Source organism: Mustela lutreola, chromosome 8 (assembly GCF_030435805.1).
Source record: "Mustela lutreola isolate mMusLut2 chromosome 8, mMusLut2.pri, whole genome shotgun sequence".
NCBI classification, from domain to species: domain Eukaryota; kingdom Metazoa; phylum Chordata; class Mammalia; order Carnivora; family Mustelidae; genus Mustela; species Mustela lutreola.
Window position 1 is genome coordinate 94,324,848 of NC_081297.1, and position 27,391 is coordinate 94,352,238.

Consider the following 27,391-nt stretch of genomic DNA (forward strand, 5'->3'; position numbering starts at 1 on the left):
TAATTTAATCTTCTTATCAAGAGATAGTGTCTTTCCCCCTAGACTGTCCTCAGAGGACAGGGATTTTGCTTTATTCCTTCAAGGTCAGAGCAGCAGTGTGGGTAGTGGGTACAGCCCAAGGTTGGGAGCCAGAGCGTTCTGCTTCAAATCCTGCTATTACACTCACTCACCATGACGATGTGGGTAAGTCATCAAACCCCTCTGTTCTCAGCTGTGAAATGAGACATTAAATAATAGTCCTCATCTCACAAGCTGGCTGCGATGATTAATGAGATTTTTAGAATGTTCAGTGCCTACTGTATCCTAATCCCTTGCTAAATGCTACCTGGTATTGTTATGTGTAACATAGCCCAGTGCCTGGGACAGAATTGGCATGCAGCTGCTCTAGGTTGAATTGAACTAAAGTGAAGCAAGCAATGACAGGGCTCGCTCACTGGGAAGCTGAGAAAAGGTGGGGCCTCCGTATGCCCGTTATTGCTGGATGAAGGAGAATGATCTAGTAAATAACAATCATTTGATCGTAGAATTATAGGATCAACAGCTAGTTTCCAAGCTGTGGTGTGATGGATGAGCAGCAGAATGGGATCATCTGTGCCCTTCCCTCACCTCACGTGCTAGATACTGTACGGCCATAAACATACCGTTTGTTATTGCAATAGCTCTTATAAGACGCTGTTAGTTGACGTGTCTCCTTTTAAATACTGTGCATTTGCTTTTCAGAAAAAATCTAAGTGCTCAACGTCATGTATAAATATTACTAAATTTCATTCCATTTGGTTTAGCCCATTCCAATTAATTCCTATCACTCCCAACCTTGAGTCTGCAGTGCCGCAGTTCGTCCATCCCATTTAGCCTTGTGCTCTGTGCGGTTTTGTAAGCGTTGCTTCTGTTTGGTTTTAGCAAACTCAATGCAAGCCACTTGTAAGGACAGAGTCTCTGGACCTGTCAGTTAAAGACCTCTTTCCCAGCTGGCACTGATTCATTAAACAATCTTTTTTTTTTTTTTCTTTTTGGGGTAAATATTTTAAACTCTTTTCAAATCTATCAAAGTATACAATAATCGATACTATGTTGTTGTACCATGTTGTTCACAAGGGTGTCGTGAGAAGCTTGGCCAGAATGCTATCTCTGCAGCATTTTGTCTTACAGAGAGAGTCAATCCATTAGAAAAGGAAATACTGCTGGCTTGTTGAAACCTGTTCCTGATTAACCTATATTAGCTCTCAATGTCAATAATCTCCTTTTCCACTATGAACAAAAGGTTCATATTTCAAAATAGTGATGTTAACACTGTCAAGGTAGATTAAGCTGCATGCATACCCCTCGACCATCTAGGTGAGAAATTTGGACACATCCCGAGGGCAGTGAGAGGCTGTCGGAATTCTTAAATAGCGATTATATAACCAAGTGATGTTTTAGGAAGAGCCATCTGGCAGCAGTGTCCACAGTGCACTCCGGGGGGTGGGGACGCTGTGTGAAGTTCAAAGTTGCCTGCAGTCATCACACAGTGGGCTGCTGCACCCCTGGACTACACCAACAGCAGTAAAGCTAGAAGAGAACAGATTTGGATGTAAAAGAAAAGACCCACAAGGGACTATTGAGAAAAGATAGTAAGACTGAAAAATAAATAAAAATAGGTACATGAGGGATTCCCAACCTTTCCCCATCCTTGAACATACAGAAAATGATACCAATTTGGCCACTGGGATAAATAGGGCGAGTTGGAGGTGACCCAACATCACGGGTCCCCAGGATGGGGGACTCCCTTCCCCCAAGTCCTGCCTCCCTTCTAACCGCTAGCTGAAGACATGAATATCCCCATATGGCTGGGAAGCTATTTGGATAATTCTGCTTGGGAAATAAGTACTCTTAGCAATATGAAGAAAAACAGACTTGCACCAAAATAGGACCTTCGGTTCGGAGAAGATGATACACAAAAAGGAAAGCAAACATTTGGTTCAGTGCCTAATTCTGAACACAAAAGTAAAATATGGCTTATACACTTGGAAGAAAACTAGCACCAAGGTTAATGACCAACAAGTCGGTCCAGGACACCAAGCCACTGTCCATGGTACAGTGATACAGTAAAACAAGGGCTGTGGCTGTACAGACCTACTAGGTGTCTACTAGGCAGGTGGGAGGGAGGACAAATGACACCTAAGAAGTTACTCGGGAGAGACCCAACTAGACAAAAGCAGACATGAAGGAGTTTGGGTTTTGTAGGAATGTGGAAATCTAAGCCAATTTGCTTGAAAACTTATGAAGTGCTGCCCATCTGCTACTCCTTATTGATTTATGTACTTAATAATTAAGTAGTTTTGTAGTCCTGGGGCCTCACTTTGACTGCTAATTTGCTTTGTTGCGTGGAGGAAATTATAGATTGGAAAAATGCAGGAGCTTACAGTCCATAATTCCTGGGGTAATTGAAGATGTTTGGTTATAGAAAATGAAAAGGTATAAACTCCAGGCAGAGTGAGAACAAGAACCCACCAACAAAGTCCTGCAGATTCTATTACAACAACAGGAATGAATGGCTCTTCGAAAAGATAATGGAAGCCACACATTTCTCCTGGTGATTGGCCGCAGGACCACCACGTGAATGATTCCAGGGGGCACCCACTTCTCACACTGGAGCATGTTTGAATGGCACTCCCTGAAGTACACAGCCTGTGTACACAGAAAGACCTATGTGATTCATCCTGGAGCTCCCACCCAAGCCAGCAGATGCATTTCTGCACTGACCCATGGCATTCACCACCACCCAAGCATGCTTCCTTCCCTGGCTAAGTGGCATCAGCCTCCTTTAACCCTGACTTCTCATTTTCTTCCAATTCAGATCTACCCAGTTCTCCACAATGGCTTCCCACTGGACCTCTGTTACAAGCCAAAACACATCCTTCTGGCTCATTTGCTCCAGTCATTCTGTTGACCTTTCCAGAGCTATTTGCTGCTCTCACTATCACGCTCCTTGTTACAGTTAAGTGGGAAAAAACCGGCAGTCACACAAGGCAGGAAAGTTTGGCACCCTCCCAGCACTTGTACGGGCTTTCGTGTTAGCACTTACCATCTATTGCTGTAAACATTTGTTTACATTTCTGACTCCTTGACTCAATGTGAGCTTGACGGAAGGACGGAAGGATGCCTCACTGAGCCCTGAGGTTTTGCAGGGTGCCCAGCACGTGGTAGATCCTCTTACCAATGTTTGGTATGTGAGTGAGCAAATGAATGTATTACCTTTCTTACATACGGACATGGTAGACTCCTTTTGAGCATACAGGTTTAAAAAGAATTTCCTCTCTATTACATATGATGCCTGTGTCTGTTTACCTGGGTGATGCCAGGAGGGGCTGCTAAGGTCTCTTGCCAGTGGTTTCTGAGTCTCTTGTTTACCCCTGTGCAGGTGGGCAAGTGGAAAGACAAGTCCCTGCAGATGAAGTACTACGTGTGGCCCCGAATGTGTCCTGAGACAGAAGAACAGGAGGATGACCATCTGAGCATTGTAACCCTAGAGGAAGCCCCCTTTGTCATTGTGGAGAGCGTGGACCCTCTGAGTGGAACCTGCATGAGGAACACAGTCCCCTGCCAAAAACGCATAGTCTCTGAGTATGCCCCCTTCCCCAGTGCTCTGGGTGGCGTGGGATAGGCAGATCTAATAACAGCTGTCGGCACCTGCCTGGGTAGGGACCTGAGGCATTGAATGAATTGGGCACCAAGTTGAATTTTCAGTTACTACTGGGCAGTGAATTGCTGAGCAGCCCCGTGGTTCTGTCCAAATCATGACCTGAGAGACTTGCTGTGAACTATGCTCACATAGCTCTGTCCTTGCCTGGTCTCAACAACTGGAATGTCCAATTTAGAGCCATTTAAATTTGCACTGGCATTGAACCATATTTCCTTGAGCCATTGTGCCCTGAAATTTTGAGATTTAGAAACATTTTTGGAAATAGGTAAAAATAACCTGCGATCCCATTAGAAGTCAGATAATGGTTCTCTTTGGTGAGGGTGGGAAATGCCTGGAAGAGAAAAAGAAAAGGGGAATTTTTCTGTCTCTCGATTTGGCGCTGGTTAAATGGGCGCATTCAGAGTGTACAGATTTATCCAGTTGTACCCTGAGGGTATGTGCACATTCCTGAGGTACATTATACTTCAAAGGAGCACTAAAAATTGTGAGAAAACACAGTTCAGTGTGGTGAGCTAATGAAAGAACTGCGGTTCTGTGGTCTCATTTATTTCCTCACTCAGGGCTGGTACACATTGTGCTCAGTGGTGAAGGGGAAGACCTGCTTTTGGGTTGGAGTTTTAATGGTAAAGGGTAATATCGGCCTTGTTTTGTTTTTTTTGTGTCTTGCGTTGGTTAGGAATAAAACAGATGAGGAGCCAGGTTACATCAAGAAGTGTTGCAAGGGATTCTGTATTGACATCCTTAAGAAAATTTCTAAATCTGTGAAGTTCACCTATGATCTCTACCTGGTTACCAATGGCAAGCACGGGAAGAAGATCAATGGAACCTGGAATGGTATGATTGGAGAGGTAAGTGTCCAGAGTGTCAGGGCCATTTCTGCTTTTCATTTATTATGTTTCACGTCAATACAAAAAAAAAAAAAATGCTCCTTTATAAATTTGAGGAAAGAGAAAATAGTAAATAGACTTCCTGTTCCTGCTCTACTAAGGAAACCCCTGCGGGGCTCGGTCTCCCTTGTGGTGGCCCCTTGCCTTCCTAATTAGAGCATTGTGCCTTTGTCCCAGGTGGTCATGAAGAGGGCCTACATGGCGGTGGGATCGCTCACCATCAATGAGGAGCGATCCGAGGTGGTCGACTTCTCTGTGCCCTTCATAGAGACCGGCATCAGTGTCATGGTGTCACGCAGCAATGGGACTGTCTCACCTTCTGCCTTCTTAGGTAAGTGATACACTGGCCGGCGTGAAGCAGGCCGACATTCAGGGGAGGAACACGTGACCAGGCTCTTTCAGCCAGGAGGTGGTTTTCTAGGGGAGGTGAATTTGGGGGACTTTCAAAATCAGTTATTCTCCCACGTGAAGACTGAAGACACCCAAAACCAGAGGGACAGTGTAAGAAAACAGTGCTGGGCTGGCCGTCAGGGCTCCCCCTCTAGTCCCACTCCTGCTGCTCACTCATCACTTGACCCTGAACCGATGTGCTCCATCCTGGGCCTCAGTTTCCCTCATCCATATAAGAAGCCATTTCAACCAGCTAATCTCTGAGGCTACTTTCTGCTTTAACAATTTCTAATTCTTGTTATCATCGAAATACCTTTTTAATGATCTTCAAGAATTGAGTTCCACGCTCCCAGAAGAGGTTTTCTGGTTTTACCTAGTTTTTCTGAGCTTTGCCAGATTCAACAGATTCTACATTTGCTTTCACTCAACCCCGTCCTTCCTCGTGTGGTACTGTACTTCTCTACTCTCCAGCATCAATTTTGTGTCGAAAGCTTTAGATGTGATATAAGACCCGGTGAAATAAGGCCAAGATTTCAATTAGATGAGCTCCTCTGTGAGCTCATACCCCCATATTTTTTGCAGGGGCCATGAGAGCACGAGGTTGGAAAATAAAATGTCACCTTGAGTACAGGACATTGGGCTAGGAGATAGGAGGTCTGGCTTGGCCATAAACAAGCCGTAAGCCCTTGGACAAGTCACAGACTCCCTGAAGGACAGGAACTTTTTTTTTTTTTCATGAGGATATTGAAATAGACCTTGACTGATGTTTCTTGAAGCTCTATCCAGCGGGCAGGGGGCAGGGGGAAGTTTTTAATTAAGGTACTATAAAGTGGAGTTATAGGTCCCATAGAATGTTCCCATAAATTGCTCCAGTTTCTCAGCTCGCCTTCTCACAGTGAGGCGATTCTGGCCCTGCCAATTTTATGTGACATGTTATTAGACAGCGCACACACTATGTGCAATCCTCATAGCAGTTTTATGTATTTCATTTGCTTTTTTCCTTTGCAAGGGTAATTGGAACATTAAGAGATACAGACGAAACTACATTCTAATTCTAACCTACCAGTACAGCACTCACCTCAGCTTCTGAACTGGAAGAGCCAGGGATATATCAGCATAGCCCTACAGTGACATAGAAGAGTGTGTGTGTGTGTGTGTTTAGAGGAGAAGCAGTTTTTGCAGGGGTCAAAGAAGCCAACATTTATTGAACATCTGAACACCTGTTAGGTGGTGTTCCAGGCATCACTGTACGTCCTTTTTTTACATTATCTCATTGATACTCACTGGTTATTTTTATACCCATTGTATGGCTCAGGAAACAGAATCTTAAACCCATTAAGCAATTTCCCAACGACCTGATTAAGGCCCAGATGTAACTTCCAGATTAAGGCCCAGATGTAACTTCCAGTTCTCACGGGGGCATTTCGGAGGGCAGCTCCCAAATCAGGCACTGGTGTGATGGGCAGAGACGAGGAAGGGATAGAACACAATGAGGAAGTACAAACTTTGCCCCAGAAGACCTCAGATTATAAACTGGCCCTGCCACTTTCTGAGTATGAACTTGAAAAGGACCTTGACTCCAGGAAAAGAGATATGGTAATACCATAATGAAAGGGCCATTCAAAGGATTCTATCAAACATGCGGTCAAAGTACTTTCTTAAATCTTAAGAACCAATACAAATGTTTTTGTATTCTGTGGGCAGAAAGTTGCCCTGGGCTCCATGGGGAGAAAAAGGAAGCCTGGAGAGGATGCTTTTACTCCTTGTTCCCTAATCTTAGACAACAGTGAAGTCAGGGTAGGATGGCAATCAGTGAGAACCGAGGGGGCGGGGGCTTCCCTGCTCCACCGGATAGAGGCTTTGAGTTAAACGAGCTGCCACTGAAAGCTTTTGCATTTCACGGTGGGTTATGGGCCTTATCAGGGTCCTTTTTAAAATGTTAAGTGACCAGGTTTTTATCATTCCCTTCAAAGTGCAAAAGTAAAGTAGGTTTCATGTAAAGAAAACAGATTCTAATTTCCAGCCAACTTCTCCCCTTTCTCAAATTCATCTTTATTAATGATTTGGGAAATGGAAAAAACAATATGTTAATTCACATGGTTAGGAGTTTACAATGTGATGTGACAGCTCAAAAGGCCAGAACTATTTTGAGACACAATTGAGGGAACATCGTACCATGGGAAAGAATAGCAATTGTCCCTTTTTGTAGGCCTTGGGAGAGGTGGCTCTTGGAAGGCACTGTTCAATTTCTAGACACCTCCAAGCCAGAGAGATTGAGATCCGTGGAAGAGATTCAGCAGGGATGATTCAAGAAATTAAAGAAACACATGCAGAACATTCTTGCTGTCTTGCCTTCCCATCAACCCTTTCTCTTGGTGTGAGGGAACAGCTCCTAGTTGTTTTGTTAATTACAGCCAAGCCATGTTATCCGGTCATGGGCCACTTACCCACTGTTACAGATACTGACTGTCAAGGTGGATGGATTTTTTTTTTTTTTTTTACATTGACTTCTATTCTCTTGCTCTAATGATACCCCATATACACCACATTCAAGTGGATTGAAAGGTAAATGTAGGCTAGAAAGTTTAGGAGAGGTGAGGCAGGGGGCAAACGGTTACTCATTGGGTGTGGTGATTACTGAATCTAGTCAAGCCTGAAATGGCGACTCCGTCTGTGGAGAATGAATTGGCACGCCAGGTTTGGAAGCATTGGTGAAAGCTTCTCCAGGCCTCCATCCTCTGGTGTGGCCATCTAGGGGACAGCATCAACCAAGACCCAGTCCCCTCTGATTCAGGTACCCCACTCCAATGCTTCTTGCAGATACACATTTCCCAGCAATAGCAGAAACTGTGTCAAAAATTTCATAGGCAAGAAGCTCTCCTCCTCGTGTGTTTGAAAGAAAATAGACCTTGACCTGCCCATCAGGGCAATGGAGACACTCAGAGACCGCCCATCACTCCTCCCCCACCCAGGCCCTGACTCTCGGGAGAGACGCAACACACCTGTGGTTTGTTTCCCCCTCACGAAATACATGTTGCCTGAGCAAATGAGTATGCAGATTAATCAGAATCTGCTTGTTCCCTGTGTTAATTCTGAGCACTGATTTTTTTTTTTCCCTTCCCCAGAGCCATTCAGTGCTGACGTATGGGTGATGATGTTCGTCATGCTGCTCATCGTCTCAGCCGTGGCTGTCTTTGTCTTCGAGTACTTCAGCCCTGTGGGTTATAACAGGTGCCTCGCTGATGGCAGAGGTAAGGTCGCCTACGACTGTCGCATTTCTGCGCAGGTGTCTCTCGTTCTTCATTCCGAGTCTCTCTACTCCTCATTTGGTGTCTGCCTGCTTCCTGACTTCCCCATTTCTGGAAGTGAACCCACAGCCTTCTATGTCAACAGCTTGACAGCTCATTAGAGGTCCCCCCAATTAAGAGATTAGTCTGGATCTGTATGTCCCTTGCTGGCAGAAGCCTCACCCGGTGAGCCCAGTTCTACCCCTGGGGTAAATGAGAGGAAAGCTGGCCGTGTATTCGTGTAGCATAAATGTGTCAGAGGAAACTATTTTGATAACCTTAGGCTGTGAGCAGCCTGTCTGAACAGATGGACTAACTAGGCAGATAAAGCCATATATTAAGACTAAAGAAAATTGGGCTCCCCGAGATAGATGCTAGGTAGCTGTGGCAAAGGAGTTCTCCACCTCTGAGATGCAAGTTCTCCAAACTTGTGACCCTGGCTCATCTACCTCTGCCAGGAAGCATACACATTGTGGGCCGGGGAGGGGGGGTGTGGAAATTAAATGGCCAGCAGATAGCACTTATCGCCTATCCCTACCATTGGGGGCAGTCCAGTTTTCTGGCTCAGTGGGTCCAGAGATACAAGGGCTGCCCCTGTGTTCAAGCCATTTACGAGACTTCACAAAACATTTACTAGATTCCTGAAGGGGGGACTTGGGATCCCCGTAAACAACTCATCCAAAACTTTTTGAGAATCCCACAATTAGGAACTACTACACTTTTTTTTCCTGAATCTTCTCCCATCCAGAATGAGCTTTCTTCTGCAATCAGGCCTCTGGGAGGAAAGTCCTTTTTAAGTCCAGCTACACAAAGAATGATCTGTGGGGCACTTAGAAGACAAAGATGCTTGTACTCCATTTTCTAACATTCTGACTCACTAATTCCGGGTCGGTCTTGGACCACTGCTCTGTGTCAGAGTAGTGGTTTTCTACCTTGGTCGCAGTTAGAGTAACCCCCCATCACAGTTTAATAAGAATCTCCGAGGTTGCGGGGCTAGGCAGCAGTGTTGTGTCAGAACTCCCCTAGTCCTTCTCACAGTCCAGGCTCTGAATCCCTGCCACACGGGGACATTTCCAGGTGCGGACCTACCTTCTTCGGCTCACGCATTCTGGCCTGGAAGTTTCAATGTCTTCACTATATGGTGCAGTCAGGGGATTTGTGCCTGTGCTAGAGAGTCTTCCAGAAGCCATGAGCTCCCCCCATCCTGAGGGGTATGATTAGTTACAAGCGAAACATCTGAGAAACCCCTAAGTACATACATACGTTGACAGCATCAAGAATGGAAGTGAGGATGTGCTGTCCCTTCACCTTGAAAAAAGGCAAAAGATCATCTAGCCACAAAATCCAAAGCCAGGGCTTTCAGTTACTTACTTACCAAGGGGCACCTGTCTTCACAAAGGATTTCAGCATGGGACCGCTTTAAATATCAAGTCTCTGGGGCATTTTACAGTGGAAAGAACTTTGATTTATGAACAACTTTGGAGTTACACATCTGCTCCATGAAGTCAGGTCCCCATGCACAGATGTGTGTGCACAGTTAGATATGAGGCTTGACGTGTGTAGTCACTGATTTACTTGTCAGAGCAGATGCTCTCAAGATCACAGATCGCATTGTAAGACCTGCGCTAATGTGCAGTGAAACTGTGCGCGCAGATGTTTATTTCCGCTGTGGAGGGGCATATAGGCAGACCCAGACATCAGGCGAGATTTTGCCATTGCCAGACATGGAAAGCAGCAAGGCCACAACAAGTCTGGGCAGAAGCCTTGGCACTATGGATGTCAAGGTTGGGTGGAGGAAGGTCAGAGACAGTCTGCCTTTCTGCCCTCCGATGCCATGGCCAAGCCAGGGGTCTATGACTTCCTCTCTGGATGTCCTGATATTCTCATACACAGGAACTGTCATGATCGGAAACCCAGCTGGGATTCATTGGCCTTGGAGTGGGGTCAAGGTTGTCCTGGAAACATTTGGTTCTAAGTGCTAGAAGCTAAAGAAAAATTAAGGATAAAGGACATTCCAAGCCATTTGGCATCCGTGTGAATAAAGTTGTAGCAGGTCCGTGATGAAGGTAGAATATTCCACACAATCCTTGTTGACCTTTTTTGAAGTTGATGTCCTTTCTTGGTCGATACAAATAGAAATTTTAGGAACAGCAGAAGTGAGGATGCGAGTGTGGCAGTAGTGGGGTTGCTGCCTTTGTCATTCAGTTTTTGTGTGGTCGTGAGGGTCTCGTCTACATTGGGGTAGGAAGCTACCTCCTCCAGGGAGGGGGGTACTCCCAGAAGAGAGGCACAGACTCTCAACTAAAAAATGCCTGTGTCTTAGTCGGAGGGTTTCCTGCTCTGAGCGGGAACTTACCAGCTGCATTTGTCTATGCAGAGCTGGTATCTCTGTTTAATGAGAGCCTGTGACTCTGTCGTAACTTCCTATCCTTGTCTTTTCACCATGACAGAGCCAGGTGGCCCATCTTTTACCATCGGCAAAGCTATTTGGTTACTCTGGGGTCTGGTGTTTAACAACTCCGTACCCGTGCAGAACCCAAAGGGGACCACCTCCAAGATCATGGTGTCGGTGTGGGCCTTCTTTGCTGTCATCTTCCTGGCCAGCTACACTGCCAACTTAGCTGCCTTCATGATCCAAGAGGAGTATGTGGACCAGGTTTCTGGCCTGAGTGACAAAAAGGTAAGAGGACCGTTTGAAACCTCCCATCGTTCCCTCAGTCCCATTCTGAGCCATACTCGAAGTTCTCATATACCTGTTAATTTTCTCCATCTTTAGAACTGGCCGTTCTTTCTTGTGTCTCCTTAAATTGGGACCTGGGAGCAAACATCAGTTTCCCTACTGAAATAATAGTGCTTCGCATTTGCTTTCTGATTTGTGAAAGGTTGGCCCCAGTATGCCCCGGGCTGCAAATAAGGGGCTTGGCGTGCTAGCAGTTTCCTGAGAATGGGGTACCTCCTGCTGAATGTGCTTGGGTGGCCTGTCAGCACAGGGCTGCCCATTTGGGGTGTTGTTAGGGGACCGCCCTCTGCACCCACACTGAGGGCTCTGGTCCATTGTGGCCTTCATTTTCCTCCCAGTGGTATTTGACTGTGGGCTCTCTGTTTGTTCATCGGCATGCTTGTGTGTTCCTAGGGCTGAGAAGGAGAGTAGTTCACAGTGTTCCCAAAGAAAACTGACTGCTATTTAACTTGATGATTTCCCCGTGTGGTGCTGATGAATAGGTAACCCCCATATCAACTGCAGACCTCCCTGGTGAGCTGTGCAGTTGTGAGACGAAGGAAAGTGTCCACTGGTTTGCATATTTCTGGACAAGAATGTGCCAAACCTGTCCTAAATACCATACTCTCTGGGTCTGCTGGAAGCATCACGGTTCTGTGGGCGATCTGTCTCCTGAAACTGTGATGGTCCAAGAGGAGTGAGAGGAACTACCTCCATGGGGTGTCCAGTCGAACTCATGGATGCCCCACATCATTCTGGAAACTTCAACTCAACAAATTTCCTACCCTTTGTTTCCTTCAGATTTAGAAAATGTGATTTCCCATCCCTGTCCTCAGGTTGAAGCTATGAGGCATGGACAGGTGTGGCTTTAGAACACATAGGTCAGATAATTAATGATTTCTAAGGAGGAGTAGGTCTCCCCCCAAATAAATCTTTAAACCCTTAACAAATGGTTTGAGAAGAGTAAGAAGGAAGAGCTAATCTTTTTGAGGGCCCACGTTCTGATTTCTCCATGTAGTCATCTCTACTCGCCAGGAACACTCAACAGCATGTGAAGAAGGTAAACAAGCCTCTAAGGGAATGGAAAAAAAACCCAAAACTATGTGTACATATTTGGATCATTCGCTGTGTTTACCCTTTCGTGTTACCGCTCTCTTCAGTTCATCTTCCTTTATTTTCTTCTTCTTTTTTTCTTTTAAATAATACCTCCCTTTTTATTTCCTTCTCCCTTATTTTTAGGTTTTTATTTACTTCTCTCTTCTAACGCATGATTTATTATTCATGTATTCATATATTCCTGCATTTATTACTTAATTCATTTTAAACATTTCTCTTTGTTCCTTCGTCAACATCTTTTATCATTATGATGCTGGCTCAGAAAAGTTGAATGAGATACCTCCCTTCACCTCCTGTTAACACCAATTTTTGTGCCTGTTTGTCTAGCCTGGGCAGTAGTGGGGTTAAGAACAATTACCTCCTCAGGGCTCTACACTTGAATGTGGCATTGGTGAGATGGACTGTGACTGTCCTAAAACAGGGATGTGGCAGTAGACGATGTCCTCACACGTGGATTTGTCAGAGGTATGGGAGACCATATCCTGATGTCAGGCTCTGCAGAAGTGTGGTGGATTGCATCCCCAGATGCAATATGGCAGGACTATATTGCCATGCCATCCATAATATGGCAGATGTACCGTGGAACACGGTCCTTCTTGGAGCTCTGACTACTAAGTGAGGGATCCACCATATTTATTATTTTGTTTTCTTCAGATATCTCTGAGGGTTACTTAGGACACTGTATTTATCTCCCCTATACATTCATGAGCCACCGGTTGACAACTCTACAATCTTCTATTTGAGATAAGCCTAAGTAAGATGCAAGGAGATTGTTGTCCCAATTGTGGTTTAAAAAGGATATATCGTTCGAGGTAGCTTACATAGAGAGGTTGTGCACCTGTCTGTCCTTCACACCACGTTGGTTATGTTCTGAAAAGTTAGATCCCACCCATTCTTTGCTTAGAGAACTTCAGCGGCTCCATTGCATAGAGAATAAATACGTTTTTCCTGATGTGCCTCTGAGGGCCTTCACGTGTGATTCCCACTGAGTGTGGTCGGCCAGGGCTTATACTTTTGCTGCCTACATCCCAGGCTTCTTGACTTCTTGTCCTTCCGAGCCATGCCTCTTTGTCTGTGATCTGCCTGGGATATTCTTCTCCTGACTTCTTCACTCACCAAACTCCTGTGGAACTCTCAAGGCTCAGAGTACAGGTCACTTCATTTGTGGAGCCTTCCTTGGCTCATCTAGACAGCGAGTCATTTCTCCTGTGACCCGGCAGTCTTTCATCCCTTCATTAATAACACCTGTCTTCCACATTATTCTGTCATAATCTGGACACCTGGACCTGACTGGATCTCCCCTGTCTGACCATGAGCTCCACTGGACCATGATCATAATCTGGTTATCCTGTTTGTTTTTTTTAAAGTCTGGGGGGAGGGGGCACCTGGGTGGCTCAGGTGGTTAATCTTCAGCTTAGGTCCTGATCCCAGTGTCCTGGGATCAAGCCCCATATCGGGCTCCCAGCTCAGCAGGGAGCCTGCTTCTCCCTCTGCCTCTGCCTCTCTCCCCTGCTCAGGCTCTCTTTCTGTCTATCTCCCTCTCAAATGAATAAATAAAATATTTTTTTTAAAAAGAGCCTGTGGGGTGAGGGCTAGGCATTAGAGCCTATAGCCTATTATAGGCAAAGAAAGCAACAGGAGAGCAAGAACCCTTTAACAGCTGCCTAATTTGAAAATACTTGAAAATGGTTATCAGATACATTTTAGAACTTTACAGATGACAAAATCGTAAAGCGTAAGCATCCTACGAGACAGTGTCAACATAATTTACATAATTATAGCAAACATTTAAGTAACTAATGACATATAACGCACATCAGTGTCAGGAATGCTAATACAAATCAGAAAGAGGGTTTTCTGAAAGTGCACTTAAAATGTCAAAATCGATACTAGTTTCCCTTCGCAACACCTTAAGAAAACAAAGTCTTGGGCTGACTCTGCATGACAGCAAGTGTATTCTGTGAATTTAGAAAAAGAAAAGGTAAAGAATGAAGTCGTCAAGACAGGAACATTGAGAATAGAAATGAGGTGATTTTGAAGACTCTTTTTTTCAATGGAATTATATTTTCATCAAGGAAAGTAACATTTAAAATGGAAAAGAGTTCTTAAACTTGTTTTCACTATCACGGATGGCTTATCTTCCATACAACTGAGATCGAGTGGTAGATATCTTGGAGTGATGATGGGAAGGTATTTATAGCCATTAAATTTATATATCTTTAGGGATTTGTCTTCAACTTGATGGCAGATAAGTGTTTTCCAGATCTCATTTGTGAAGGTACAGAATCAGAACATTCAGAGTTAAATTTCCGTGAAAACCTATTTTGGGGCTCCCTTTTACTGGACGGCTTCCATCTTGCAGTAGCACATTACATCAGTGAGTTGGGAATTATTCCACTACATGCTGTAACTAAATATGGGTGCATGTTCTAACATTTAGCAGCCCTACTGTACAGTCCATCAGTTCCCCCAGTGGGAACAGAGTGTAAGGAGGCCTGTGACATCTTTCTGCTCCTAACAGAGAGTGCCCCATGCTCATGTCCCTGTGTCTCCCCTACCCAGATGGGTTTCTCAGTTTGTAGTCTGCCAACCATAGAAAGGAGGGGAAAGAGCTTGGCCACCAGGTGAAGGAAGGTCCAGCCATATTTGCTGGGCCCTACTATGTACGTCATGCACATTACATCTATTTTATATGTGTCCTCTGCTTATAGGTATGACTATTCCCATTTTACAAATGAAGACCCCGAGAGTCTGGGAAGTTTCCGGACTTCCCTAAAGTCCCACAGTCTCAAGTGACAGAGCTAAAGGTTTGTGTCCCTGTGTGTTTGGCTCTTAGACCACTTCATCAGGACATCTCCCTTGTAACTCATCCCAGACAAAGTTATGATGTCAGGAAGGATTGGTATCGACGCCCCTGCTCCCACTTTTCAGGGAGTTATTGAATCTCTCATTTAATGATTTCTCTGTCAGTTTCACTTAACCCTGAGGTCGCCATACACTACCCCTACCAGGACTACCATTGCTACAGATAAAGATAATAACAATCCTGACTATTATTAATATAACTTCAACAATGACAGCTCTGCTCACGTTTTTTCAGTTTGTACAAGCCGGGCATAAGGCCAGCTGAATTACACAGACAATCTTATGTAATGGTGCTATGAATGTTTCATTTGTTGATGAGGAAACTGAACCTGGGAAGGGTTAAGTCATTTTCCTTCTGATGTGCTTGCTGCCTCCAGCCCCTAAGCCCTGTGCCATCCTGTTCAGATCACAGGGCTTGGTTTCCATTCATCTTCTTTCTTCCTATCCTACCATCTTCCTTGTCAAAGCATAGCAAGTTAGATCCTTTTCCTCTCCCAAAAAGCAGGTATCTGATGAACTGATAGTATTTTAACATTTTCTTTTTCTTTAAAAAAAAAAATTATTTATTTGAGAGAGAGCATGAGCGGGGTAAAGGGGCAGAGGAAGAAGCAGACTCCCTGCTGAGCAAGGACAACACCCCCCCACCCCCACCCCTGATGCAGGGCTTGATCTTGGGACTCTGGGATCAGGACCTGAGCAGAAGGCAGATGCCTAACCGACTGAGTCACCCAGGTGTCCCTCATTTGCACTTTCTTTAAGAAGTTTTTCAGAGGCATTCCTTTAAAAAGAGAAGGGCGGTGATTTCTAGTACTTATACAGGCTGATGGTCCACACATTGACTTTAACCTGAGCCTGTTGTGACCCTGAGCTTTAAGCCACTGTTGGATGATGGTGGGAGAGGGGCGGCAGCAGGGGAGAGAAAGAGAGGTTCTGGAGTCATGGGGTAAAGGAAGCAGAGGCTGATGTCTGACCGTTGGGTTCCCCAGGTGTTTGGCATCCTCTTGCTTCACACATCCCTATCCCTGTGTCCTACACACCCACAGTGCATTTTGTGGTTCTTTTCCTCAAGGAACTGTAGGAATTTTTATTAACTTTAAAATGTCTGAACAGTACCTGTCTAATTAATGAGGGCAACCCCCTTTGCCTATACATTGAAGGTACTATCAGGACAGCCTTCTAACAGCTAAATGAGGACTCATGGTTTTTCTAGATATTGATTATTCTATGTGAAGTCCCATAGCATCTTGAAGTCCCCTTATATGCATCCTTCTGGAATAGAGACCTTGTAGAACTTTTAAATCAACATGCGAACAAGTCCGTATGCATTCTGGAAGAGAACCAGCCTGGTGAGAAGCCTATACACACCATAGTACACTGATATGTAATGAATGGATGGCATTTGAGCACGGGAGGAAATGGGTCCTGTTCTTTCCCTCGTACAGAGGTGTCTTCCTTGCCCTATTCATTTTAGGCAGAAAGCCAGTGAGAGACAGCTGACCTCAAACTTGATCTGCCACGCCTTGGTCCTGGCGCAGACCTTCTTGGTCAGATCATGGAATACGGAGCCAAAAATAGCTTACTAGGGAAAGTGGCAGGCATGACTAATGAGCCAGGGAGCTAGAAATGGGCGCCTGGACTGGACCTTCAGGTAGTTGAGCAAACTAGGGTGTGATTTCTTACGTGGGAGTCCTGTGGAGCTGTCAAGCAACCAGTCTTCTTGTAGCAGCTGGTCGAGAGCAATTCTGGAGGATGTGATAAGAAAAGAAAACTCCCCCAAGCCTGGGAGGACGCAGGGCACAGGGCACACGTGCGGAGGGGAAGGGACACCTGCACCTTATGTCTGTCAATTACCAGAACCAATCTGACATTGCACGTGGGACACTACCTCAAGCACGGAGTCCTCCCTCATTCCTTGCAGGCTGGCCTACATCCAGGGGCCCCCAGAGCAATGACTAGAGCTTGCCCAGCCCCAGTGGCATTGCTCAGGGTCGACTCTCACCACTTTGTTAGTATTATTTGAGAATGGGACTACTTTTGCCCACTTCTGATTCCTGAGTTCATTTTTGACTAGCCTGGACACCTTGACCGAGGCATCTAGTGGGGCTTTGCAGTGGTCACCCTCCCAGTCCCAGGATGCAGATATCTTGGCACTGGCTAGTGGGCTCCCAAGGGGGGGCCCAGAGTCTCCTTTCTCTCCTTTCTGTGTACCCATGCACAGCATCAGGCTTCATTGTGTCGCTCTCTCCTTGAGTGACCCTTCCTGACATTCCATGGCTCCCTACACAGGATTCCTCACCCCTGACCTCTTCTGTACTGTTGGGGTTTATCATAAGTTGAATGGACCACCCCCCCCCCAAAAAAAAGATACGTTCATGTCCTAACCCCTGGATCCTGTGAGTGTTACTTTTATTTGGAAAAAAAGGTCTTTGCAGATGTGATTAAGTTAAGGATCTCAAGATAAGGTCATCCTGGACTACCCAGGTTGATGCTATATCCAATGACAAGTGTCCTTATAAGAGAAAGGCAGAGATTTGACTCAGAAAAGATCAGGAGAAGGCAGAAGCAAAGATTAGAATTGTTGCAGCCACAAGAACCATCTGGAAGCTGGAAGAGGCAAGGAACAGACTGTCTCCTAGAGCCTCTGGAGGGAACACAGCACTGGCACTTGGATTTCGGACCTCTGGCCTCCAGAACTGTGTGAAAATAACTTAGGGTTGTTTGAAGCCACCATGTCCTTGGTAGTTGGCTATGGCAGCCCCCAGAAACAGATATGGGCCTTTGCGACTCTCCTCTGACCTGCTCTCTGAGTTCCCCGCAGATGTTAGACTTCAGGGTTTCTCCTACTCATCTCACCCCATCCTTCCAAAGTGGCTGTTTCTTACAGCAGGATCCAGTCCAGCCCCTCTTCTCACGAATCTCCTTCACTTCAAAGAATTGATCGCCATTACACTGAAGATTTGCAGATGTATTTTCCACACCACAGAAGTCTTCTGCACGCTGCTGAATTTTTAGGGAAATAGTCAAAAACCCAAGTGTCCTTGAGGGCTCCCGTTCGTGCTGCGCTTGGGGCCGACACGTGTGCACTTCCCATGCAACCTTCTCCTAGACCTTTTCGTAGTAATGTCATTGTCAAAGGGGATTAGAGACAGGTTTTTGTGCGCTCCATCATTTCCACAACTCTTTTCTGTGGACAGTATTATTAAGGCACCCCTCTCATATTCCGGATTGTGTTGCATTGTTCAAATCCCAGACCTGGAAGGGACTTTATGTGCTCCTAAGGCACTGGGGACATCTTTCTCAATAAAGGTGAACAGATGTCCTCTCTGTGTGGATGAACCCATCTTCCTTGTTAGATTATTTGTGACACAGGAGTGCACGCTCATATATATATATGTGTGTTCATATGTGTTTATGTATATATACATGTATGTGCACACCTATGTGTGCGTGCTCATGCATGTACATGTGTGTATACATACACATACGTGCACACATGTGTATACATACACATAAGTACACACACAGTTGTCCTTTAAATAGCGTGGGGGTAGGGGTGCCAGTCCCCTGCACAGCAAAAAAATCTAAGTTTTGACTCCCCAGAAACTGAACTGCTAATAACCTACTGTTGACTGGAAGCCTTACTGATTACATAAATAGTCAATTAATACATATTTTGTATATTTATAGGTATTATTAACTGCATTCTTATAATAAAGCTAGAGGAAAAAATTAAGAAAATCATAAGGAAGGTGGGAGCACCTGGGTGGCTCAGTGGGCTGAACTTCTGGCCCTTGACTTTGGCTTAGGTCATGACCTCAGGGTCCTGGGATCAAGCTTCACATCAGACTCCAAGCTCAGCGGGAAGTGTGCTTGAGAATTTCTCTTCCTCCCCCTGTGCCCCTACCCCCTCCACTCAAGTTCGCTCACTCTTTCTCAATCTCTCTCTCTCAAAAAAAAAAAAAAAAAAAAAAGGGAAAAGAAAAAAAATCACAAGGAAGAGAAAATGCATTTATAATATGGATCAAAAAAATACTGGATCAAAAAAATCCTCATTTAAGTGGACCTGGGCAGTTCAAACCTGTATTGTTCAAAGGTCAACTGTATATCCATCCTCTAAGAATACATACAAACAACAAGATAACGATCTGGATAGCTAGGAACTTGACACAGAGCTACGTTAGGAACACAGTTTCACCTGTGCACAGAACATAAGCTTTACAATATGGATCTGAGGAAGGTTGTCCTTCTTATACAGAAAAAGAAGAAAGTTTCATCTCATTCTGTTGATATTAGAACCATCATTCTATGAAATGAATCAAAACAAGAGAAAATGAAATGAAGGCAGGGAGGAAGGAAGAAGGAAAGAAATAGAAATAAAGGCAGAAGGGAAGGAAGAAAAGAAAAGAAAAAAATCAGAACTAATCTTTGGCTCTGTATAACTCTTCTTAGAAAGGTGTCCCTAGGTAACATATAAGAGGAAGAAAAGCCTTCCTGGAGCCATAACATTTTTTAAAAAGGCAATTAAACACAATAGCATGAGTATGAATTCATAATTTCCCCACCTCCATTGAACAGAAGTGAGCCCCACCCAAAAGCCAGCAATAGGCAATAAATGATTTCAGTTAAGAGAAATCAGAGCATACAGTGTGGCATGCATCCTTAAGTTTTATGTGCTCTGGGAGTGGGAGAAGCTTGAGCATGTCTTTGAGCTGTTCAGATCATACATTTATCTGCCTGGCTTCCGTCTCAGGCCTCTCTCCGTCAGGCTGTCTCGGGCTGGGGAGAGCTAGAGGCTCTGGGACCCCCAGGGATGTTGGCCTCTACTTCCAGCTGAGTCTCTGGTCCTAAGAAAAGACAACTATTCCCTTTAGCTGGCTATGGAAGGCAGGTCCCTCATTCTGAAATTGACTTACATCAAAGGAAAACAAGAGAGGTCCTCAACATCTTTTTTTTCTCTCATTAAAAACAAAAACTAGAAATAAGTATTTGAGTGTAAGGGGGCTAAACTTTTTATGCTCGTTAAATCTTAGCTTGTGGGTTGAGGATTTATTAAGAATTAGTGTTTCGTGCTGGGCAACTAAGTTCAAGTCCTTGGAGACAAATTAACATAGCTGTGAAAAGTTAGATGTGGCCAAAGGCATCAGGCCTAAAATGAATTCGGTTTGAGAGATGCCACAGTTGTATCTACGGTAAACACTGTGGCCTGTGCAGGCTCTGGGCTCTATGGATGTTTTAACCTTTTGCCTTTCCAGTGCCTGCCTCCTTGTCCTAATGACGGCAAGAGTGGACGAGGGGCCCAGTGGACTGTGTGAGGCCTGTTCTGTTTTTGGAAGCTTTCTGCACAGCAGGGTACATGCTCAAGCCAGCGGGGGCCTGAGGGCGCCGGAGGCTGGGGAAGTCCAACCATGTTGTTCACAGTTCGACGCTGGGTTTTCCTCTCCAGCATGGCTCTCGGGGAGCCATGGGGAGACCACCCACGGCCTATGTCTCCTCTGGTATTTCACCCAGTCTTGTCTGGGGGGCTTTGATTCAGAGTATCAAGGGTGTTACCTCCGCCAATATGATCCTGAGAGCTGCCCTAGTGGAGAGAAGAAAATAAGGCGGCAGGAAGCTCCCTCAGGGTGCACACAGCTTGGACTTTGGGGGAGAGAGTCGGGGGGGGAAGAGCGGAGTCTCGGGTCCTCACTTTAACAATGAGATGGTCAGTCCGTTCGACTGGATCTTTCTACTGTGGAGATGCAGGAGAAGTGGCTGCCTGGGAAGAGGTGGCAGAAAGCAGAGTATGAATATCAGAGTCACTTGGGGGAACCTTTTCAGATAAATGGGCCTCTCAACATGCAGGTGGAAGTTAAAGTACAGGTTTGTAAGCACCCACCTAACAGGATCTGCCAGGAGGCGGCCGGGAAAACACGAGTACGAGAAGGGTCATGAGAGCAAACTGCTTTGGGGGAAGTTATTAGGGCTCTGGCATCCCCCTTTTCTCCCACTCCCCTCAAACCTCCTGGAGGTGCTCTGCAGAGGTTGTTCGGAGAGCTTGGCGTTCACCCTCTGCAGTTAGCATGGAGAAGGGCTGACGCTGGCCTGAGAGGACAGGGTGACAGGTCTAGGTTCCAGCCAGTCACTGGTGTGTGGGCCTTGGTTCCTCTAGTCAGATCAGGCCAGGAAGGCAGGAGGGAGTTAGGCTGGGCCAGGACTACAGGCGGGTATTTTTAGAAATCCCCTGCTCAGGATGAAGCAGCCGAAACAGAAATACGCAGGAAGGGCATCATTTGACAGAGAAGCCGGAAGGACCCATGTAAGCAACCAGGTGCCCTCTGGGAGTGGCAGACCAGTGTTCTCCCTTTGAGAGAATCTCTGAAGTACCCATGAACTTGTCTGATATGGGGAAGAGTCTTCTTTGAATGCTGGCTGAGCGTAGAGACCGTCCATGCTAGATCACCATAAGCCCCTCAGGTGAGGACTCTCCTGCTCCAGGGGCCTTTCCTGTCTCCACTGCCTTTCTTCTCAGCCCAGAATGGGGGGTAAACAGCTCGAATACAAGATCTGTAATGGCTGCCTTCGCTTGGGCTTTTGTCTTGGCCAGCTCGTAGTCACTGGGATTCCTGGGGCCAAATCTGCCCGATCCTCTCTGCCCTTCTTACTGAACATGTGATGAACTATGTAATGGGCAGGTGCTAGAGGTCTGCTGTTAGACTTCCCATCTGTGGCTACTCTTAGTCCTCATAGCCACCCTTGAAGGTAAAGATTAGTGACACCATTTTCCAGATGAGGAGGAGAGTTCTATAAGGGTCAAGCAGATTCCCCGAAGTCACATAACTAGCAAGTGAGGGTGTCAGGGTTTGATCTGGGGAGAGCTGCCCCGGAACCTGCAGCTGCCCCATTTTACCACCCCGACGGAGCCGTGTGTCCTCTCCGTGCGCTCCTAGAGGTGTTGGCCTGAGGCGTCAGAATCCAGTCAAGCCCCCTCTCTTGGGGATCTGCCTGGCCTGCCTCCTCAGCTTCTCCAGGTGGGGGAGTGATGGTGGACCCCCACGGAGAGTGGATAGACCACTCTCTCCCCAGCCGTTAGTGCGCAGGAACTTAGAAGAGACTCTCTTCGCTCGAATCTGGGCTCTGTTGTCTTTGTTTCTGAATTCATAGTCCTTTGCACGTCTAAAAGCTGCTGACTTAATGAGGGTTGACGCAGAATGTCACTGGGGGCTGAGTTTTCTCTCTCCTGGGAAGGAACCCGTGTACTTACTTAATCCAGCTAGAAAGGAAAAGATCCCACTCTCAGGAACCTTCCTCTGAGAGGAAAGGGCAAGAAGGCAGGGAAGAAAGAATTGGAGAGGAGGGAAACGTACGCCATGGCATCCCTTCATCTTCATCACTGTATTGGCTGTTTCTGAAGTCCCCATCGCAAGGAGACCATGAGTAGCTCAAGTCTGTAAACCACCTTGGTATTAAAACTGTTAAATGCTTAGTTCCTGAAAGCTTGCTCCCACGCCTCTCAGCTTATCGCTAGCACCGCAGTCTGATCCGAGCGAGGTGCACGCCTGTTCCGTTGCTTGCAAGAACTGATTGCCAACAGACCCTGAGACAGCTGGGACTCAGCCTTTTTTGGACTGAGTACAAAAGAGATGTGGAGCTGGGTGTCATCCTGGTACTAAAGAAAGAATGCTGGGATGTCTAATGATGTCTCCTAGTGGCCTCAACGACAGATTGAACAAGATGGCTAACAGCATTGCGTTATGAAGGATGCTGCAGCCGCGGCCCCTCCCGAGCATGGGAACCTTGAGGGGAAGGAGCCTTTTTTTTTGCTTCGAGAAAAAAAAAAAGTGCATTTGAACACAGGACTTTACCACTCACAGGCCTGTATGTGACACACCCACCCATTGCTGCAAACACACGCACGCACACACTCCCACAGAGGGCGCAGATGCAGCTCTGACTTGGAGCACTGAGCAATTTTCTGCTTTTTCCTTTTCTCCTTATAAAAGCGCGTCAAATTAATTGCAGCCAATTATGTACAAATCCCTCTTTCTCTCTGCCAATCAGGGCTGCCTGAACGGGCAAGAGGCGCTCTCACCTGCTTCATTATGCAAATTGATATTCAAACGTGGAAGAACAATGCAGCCTTCAGCACAGCAGTGGTTCCAGGTTGCTAATGAGAAGAGGCTGCCGTCAGAGGAGTTGTTCTCATCCTCTGATGCTGACTGGAGAAGGCTGGGAAAGCTTCTGGTGGAGATGGGGCCGAGTCAAAGTCAGCCCCAGTTTCCAGAGCGCCCACTCCCCCGCTGCAGCTCAGGCCCCCACGGGGAGGGTCACTGCCTGGTCTGACACGGTTCGGGGTGGTTTGGAGTCCACGTAGTGTAGACAGGGCACCTTAATTCCTTCATCATCTGACAACCATAAATACATTTCCCAGGACACAGCGGGCATCTGGAAGCATGAGGTCAGGTGTGGCCCTCAATGTCCCAGTGCTCAGAATGCCTGTGGTCAAGGTCAAGTGTGATCCACCACACCAATATGCAAAAACTGTCCACACCCACACACACAGGAAGAAATCAACACACTGAGATCTCACATGATGAGATTAATTTACTGGGAAAAGGACTAGCTGTTCGTTCATTCCAGAGCTACTGAGTGCAGCGAAAGAGATCTTTGATTCCCTGCTAACGGGGCACCTTCTATAATAGCTGCCTCACCTGGTTGCCTTGCCTCTGCACTTCAGAATCTCTTGAATTGGAATGACAGTCTCGCCCCTCAACCCCAAGTCGTGGAAGAGAGACTTTTAACAAAATTATGTCATTGTCACTCTGGTCCTCTCTGCCAGGGCTGGGAGAGCCAAACACCACGTGCAGCAGGGCGGGGCACTCTACTTGGCTGCTGTGGTCTCAGTGACGTGGACTGGGGCTAGGAGGAGGTTGGTGCTGGGAAGCTGGGCAGCTTTCCAGCTCCCAGGAGGAGTCTTCCTAGGGCGACTTCAGTTTCCGGTTCCAAGTGCTGTGAAACCACACATTGTTCAGTACACCCGTGTTCTAGGATGAGGCCCTCCAGGTTCCCAATGACCCAGACAAGTGGCCATTCTGCCACCAGTCCTCCCTCCTTTGGCAGTCCCAGCACTGCAGGTGAGCTGCTGTGTACACAGAAACCCAACACGACATCCTTATGGCATCTAAGGACGTGTGATTCAGTAAAGGAGTCGGAATCCCTGAAAGAAAGATAGCTCCCAAGGCCGTCCACGAGCTGGGCCAGTTGGTCTGTGCAACCACTACTTTTTTCAAAATGGTTTCATGTGCTAATATTCCTAGTTTCCACATTTACAGCAAAAACAAAAGGGTTTTAAACTCTTTGCCTCTTAAAATGCAGATACCTTTGGGACATTGAGTGATGGTTTAATCACAGATCCCGGAGACTCTTTTTTAGATCGTCTTCCCCTTAACACCTAGATGTGATCTGTTTGGGCTGCAAAAAGCAAGGGTTTTAATTCTGTGGACATGGGTCAGGTAGGAGGATAGGGACCGTCAGGTTTTGGATGGCCTGGAGGAGAGCTGAGGAAAGTGCCAGCATGAGTTGGGTTTGGGTTTGAGCATACAAAGTGGAGTGCAAGGGCCAGCCCTGAGCCCCAAGCAAGGGAAGTAACTTCTCCTTTCTTCAAATGCTTCATCACCCATCTCCTGCCCCCACAGCATGTCCAGATTGGGTAGGCTAGACTCCTTCCTCCTACTATAGCCGGTGGCCATGTCTGTTACCGTCCACTGAAATAAGTGATCCACTCTAGGCTCCTTGAAGCAACAGACACTACTTCCCATATCTCTCTTCAGCTCCTGGGACGGTGCCTGCTACATCTTAGAAGTGTGTTAAGTGAATGAATGTTCCCAGAACACAAGCTAGTAGCATGAACACTAAAAGTCTGTCCTCCTATGGATTAAATGGCCATTCATGAGTTAACCATCTACAGTATTGTTTCTCTGGGGAAATCTATTTCTGTTTCTGAACAGCTGATTTATAAATGAACGGTGGGGACAACATGTTCACAGGTTGGAGCCAGCCTATTAAAAATTGCATTTCCGAAGCCAAAAACAAATTGACCTTTGCATGATGTTTTCCTTTGCAGTGTTAGCAGCCATGGCCCTTGTCTGTGGTAGTCACTGTGTAAAGCCACGTCTGTAGCTCCAGCCTCAGAGAATGGACCAGTCCTTAATGACCATGAGTAGCATTCCCCGGGCTAGAAGCTTTACATGCTCTGTCTTGTTTCCTTATCCTCCCAAACCTTATAGGCGGATGCTGCCTCTGCTTTAGAGAAGAGAAAAGTAAGATTCAGCCTCTACAAAATGTGGGCTATGACTGGGCTCCCAGACCCCTTCAGTGCTTCAGGTTCCCACTTATAAAATAGGGATAAAAATGTTGCCTATGTTAGAACTATTATTCTAGTAACAACTTAGAACACCTGGAGAGTGCTCAGAACAGAATCCCTCAATCAATGTTAGGACTCAAATCCTATGGCAGACCCTGGGTTCGGGCCTAAACCATCTCATGTAGCTCATGCTATTTCCAGTAGATGATTTAATATATGGCCTTGACAGTCACAGACAGTCTGCTGCTGATCCACTCTAGAGCCCACTGTGTGGCCCCCTTGACCCTCCTGGCTCCCTGCACTTGCCTATTTCAGCAAGACTTAGAGTGGGGGTGTCAGTGAGGGGCTGATAATGTCAGGGCTGGACAGGCTGAAATACATGTTTCTTCCTTGGACAGGCAGGGCAGGTCACTTCTCTGGGCTTAGATTCCCAGAAAACAGCTCTGGATCCAAGGCTGCCTGGAAAAGGGCATGGGCCAGAGGGGCCTTGTACCTCTTTCAACCAGCCTTCTAAGTCTTTCTTAGCCTCCTTCTAGCTGCAGAGTAAGAACTCAGTGCATGTTTCTGAACTCTGTCTGTCACCCATCACTAGGATAGAAAACAGTTACTTCCAGAAGAATCTCCTTTGACTACTGGGCCCCACCCCTAACTGTTTCTTACAGGAGTGGACAGATTATAAAATTGGGTTTCTCTTAAAGCCTTTTCTGCTCATGTGGTCTGTCTTGGCAGAGAATCGTCTGTCCTTTCTGACTCTCAGGAGAAGCACACCCAACTGCTCCCACCTCAGGCTCTCTTGGAGACTTAGGAAAGAGCCTCAGTATCTTTGGCAATTATTGGTGAAACCACAGGATCACAGGATTTGTAACATTCTTGACTTTATCATCATTACCCATGTTGATTAGATTATTTGGTAATGGAAATTATGTTCTTATTGCTATAAATATCACTATGCTATCATAATTTGTCCACTAATGGAGGAAATTCTGATGCTCCCTGATGACCCTTTTGCCATTTGGAAAATTCCCAGAATTATAGATTCCGTGTGGGTTTGGGGGAGCCGAGGCCCAACGGTCTCAGTCCCTAAAGCTCCTCTTCTAGGTTCCCAACCCTTTCGTCCCCCAAACTCCTTTGGGTCTCTACCAGCCAATTCACACTTAACATGTGCTGTCTTGGTGCCCCTGACCCTGCATACGTGTACAACACAACCAGAACGCCAGTGTTCTCTAATCAGTCTCTTTGCTTTCCAGTTTCACCGCCTGACCTTTATTTATTCAAGAGATAGACCCTACATGTCTTACTGGAACAGGGTAAATAAAGGCAGGTCTGAACAGCTCTGTGCAGGCCTGCTCCCGCTAACCTTTTTGTCAGCCCTGAGCTCAGAGTCCAATCACACAGTCGATCTCGGGAGTCCTAGAAGTTGCTCAGGACTAATGCCTAGAGGCCCTGGAAAAAGAAAGACCAATAGTTGTGCTTCTGCATCTCAGACAGTCTCTCCAAAATCCCTCTGCCCCTTGGTAAGCCCCTTGTTCAACCAGGATTCTGCCTCCTACCAGAATCCTGATACTTTCCACAGTTCTTTGGATTGACAAAGGCCTGTTTGTACCATCTGGCTTTTTTTTTTTTTTTTTTCAGTTTTTCCATTCCCTGCACTTAGCATAATACCTAGTACATGATAGCAATTAATTCAGCAAGTATTTATGGGAATGGCCATCAATGACGCTATGGGTAGGATTGCCGGATTTAGCAAATAAAAATGTAGGGCACCCAGTTAACTTTGAATCTCTGATAAAAGTGGCAAGTGTGGTTTTAGTATAAGTATGTCCCAAAATTTTGTGAAAACTCTACATGTGAGGTATTAGAAACGTGTTGAGACTGCCCATGTGTCATAGTCCAGTGAGCAAAGCAGACACTGAAATAGTTCTTAAAACAGAAGATGGTAAGTATAGAGGAATTTCCTTGGGTGCTCATTTTCAAGGTTAAATAAACCCAATCTTTTAGGCTTTTACCTTAAAATTTGTTCTCTTGTCCTTCACTCACTTTCTTAACCTTCTGAAATTTCTTTGTGAGTTACAGAAAAGAGCACACAATGACCGTAGAGCCCTCCCA

The 27,391-nt window shown here is 46.1% G+C and overlaps 1 protein-coding gene across 2 annotated transcripts in view; it reads left to right on the plus strand.

The window, feature by feature from the left end:
* The window catches only part of GRIN2B (glutamate ionotropic receptor NMDA type subunit 2B), a 403,956-nt gene that overhangs the window by 350,867 nt on the left and 25,698 nt on the right, over positions 1–27,391 (plus strand). For both annotated transcript variants that reach the window (XM_059186007.1, XM_059186008.1), the window contains 5 exons: positions 3,401–3,603; positions 4,359–4,530; positions 4,747–4,900; positions 8,085–8,210; positions 10,697–10,926. In XM_059186007.1, the coding sequence (XP_059041990.1) occupies positions 3,401–3,603; positions 4,359–4,530; positions 4,747–4,900; positions 8,085–8,210; positions 10,697–10,926 (885 nt within the window). The remainder of the gene's footprint in view (positions 1–3,400; positions 3,604–4,358; positions 4,531–4,746; positions 4,901–8,084; positions 8,211–10,696; positions 10,927–27,391) is intronic.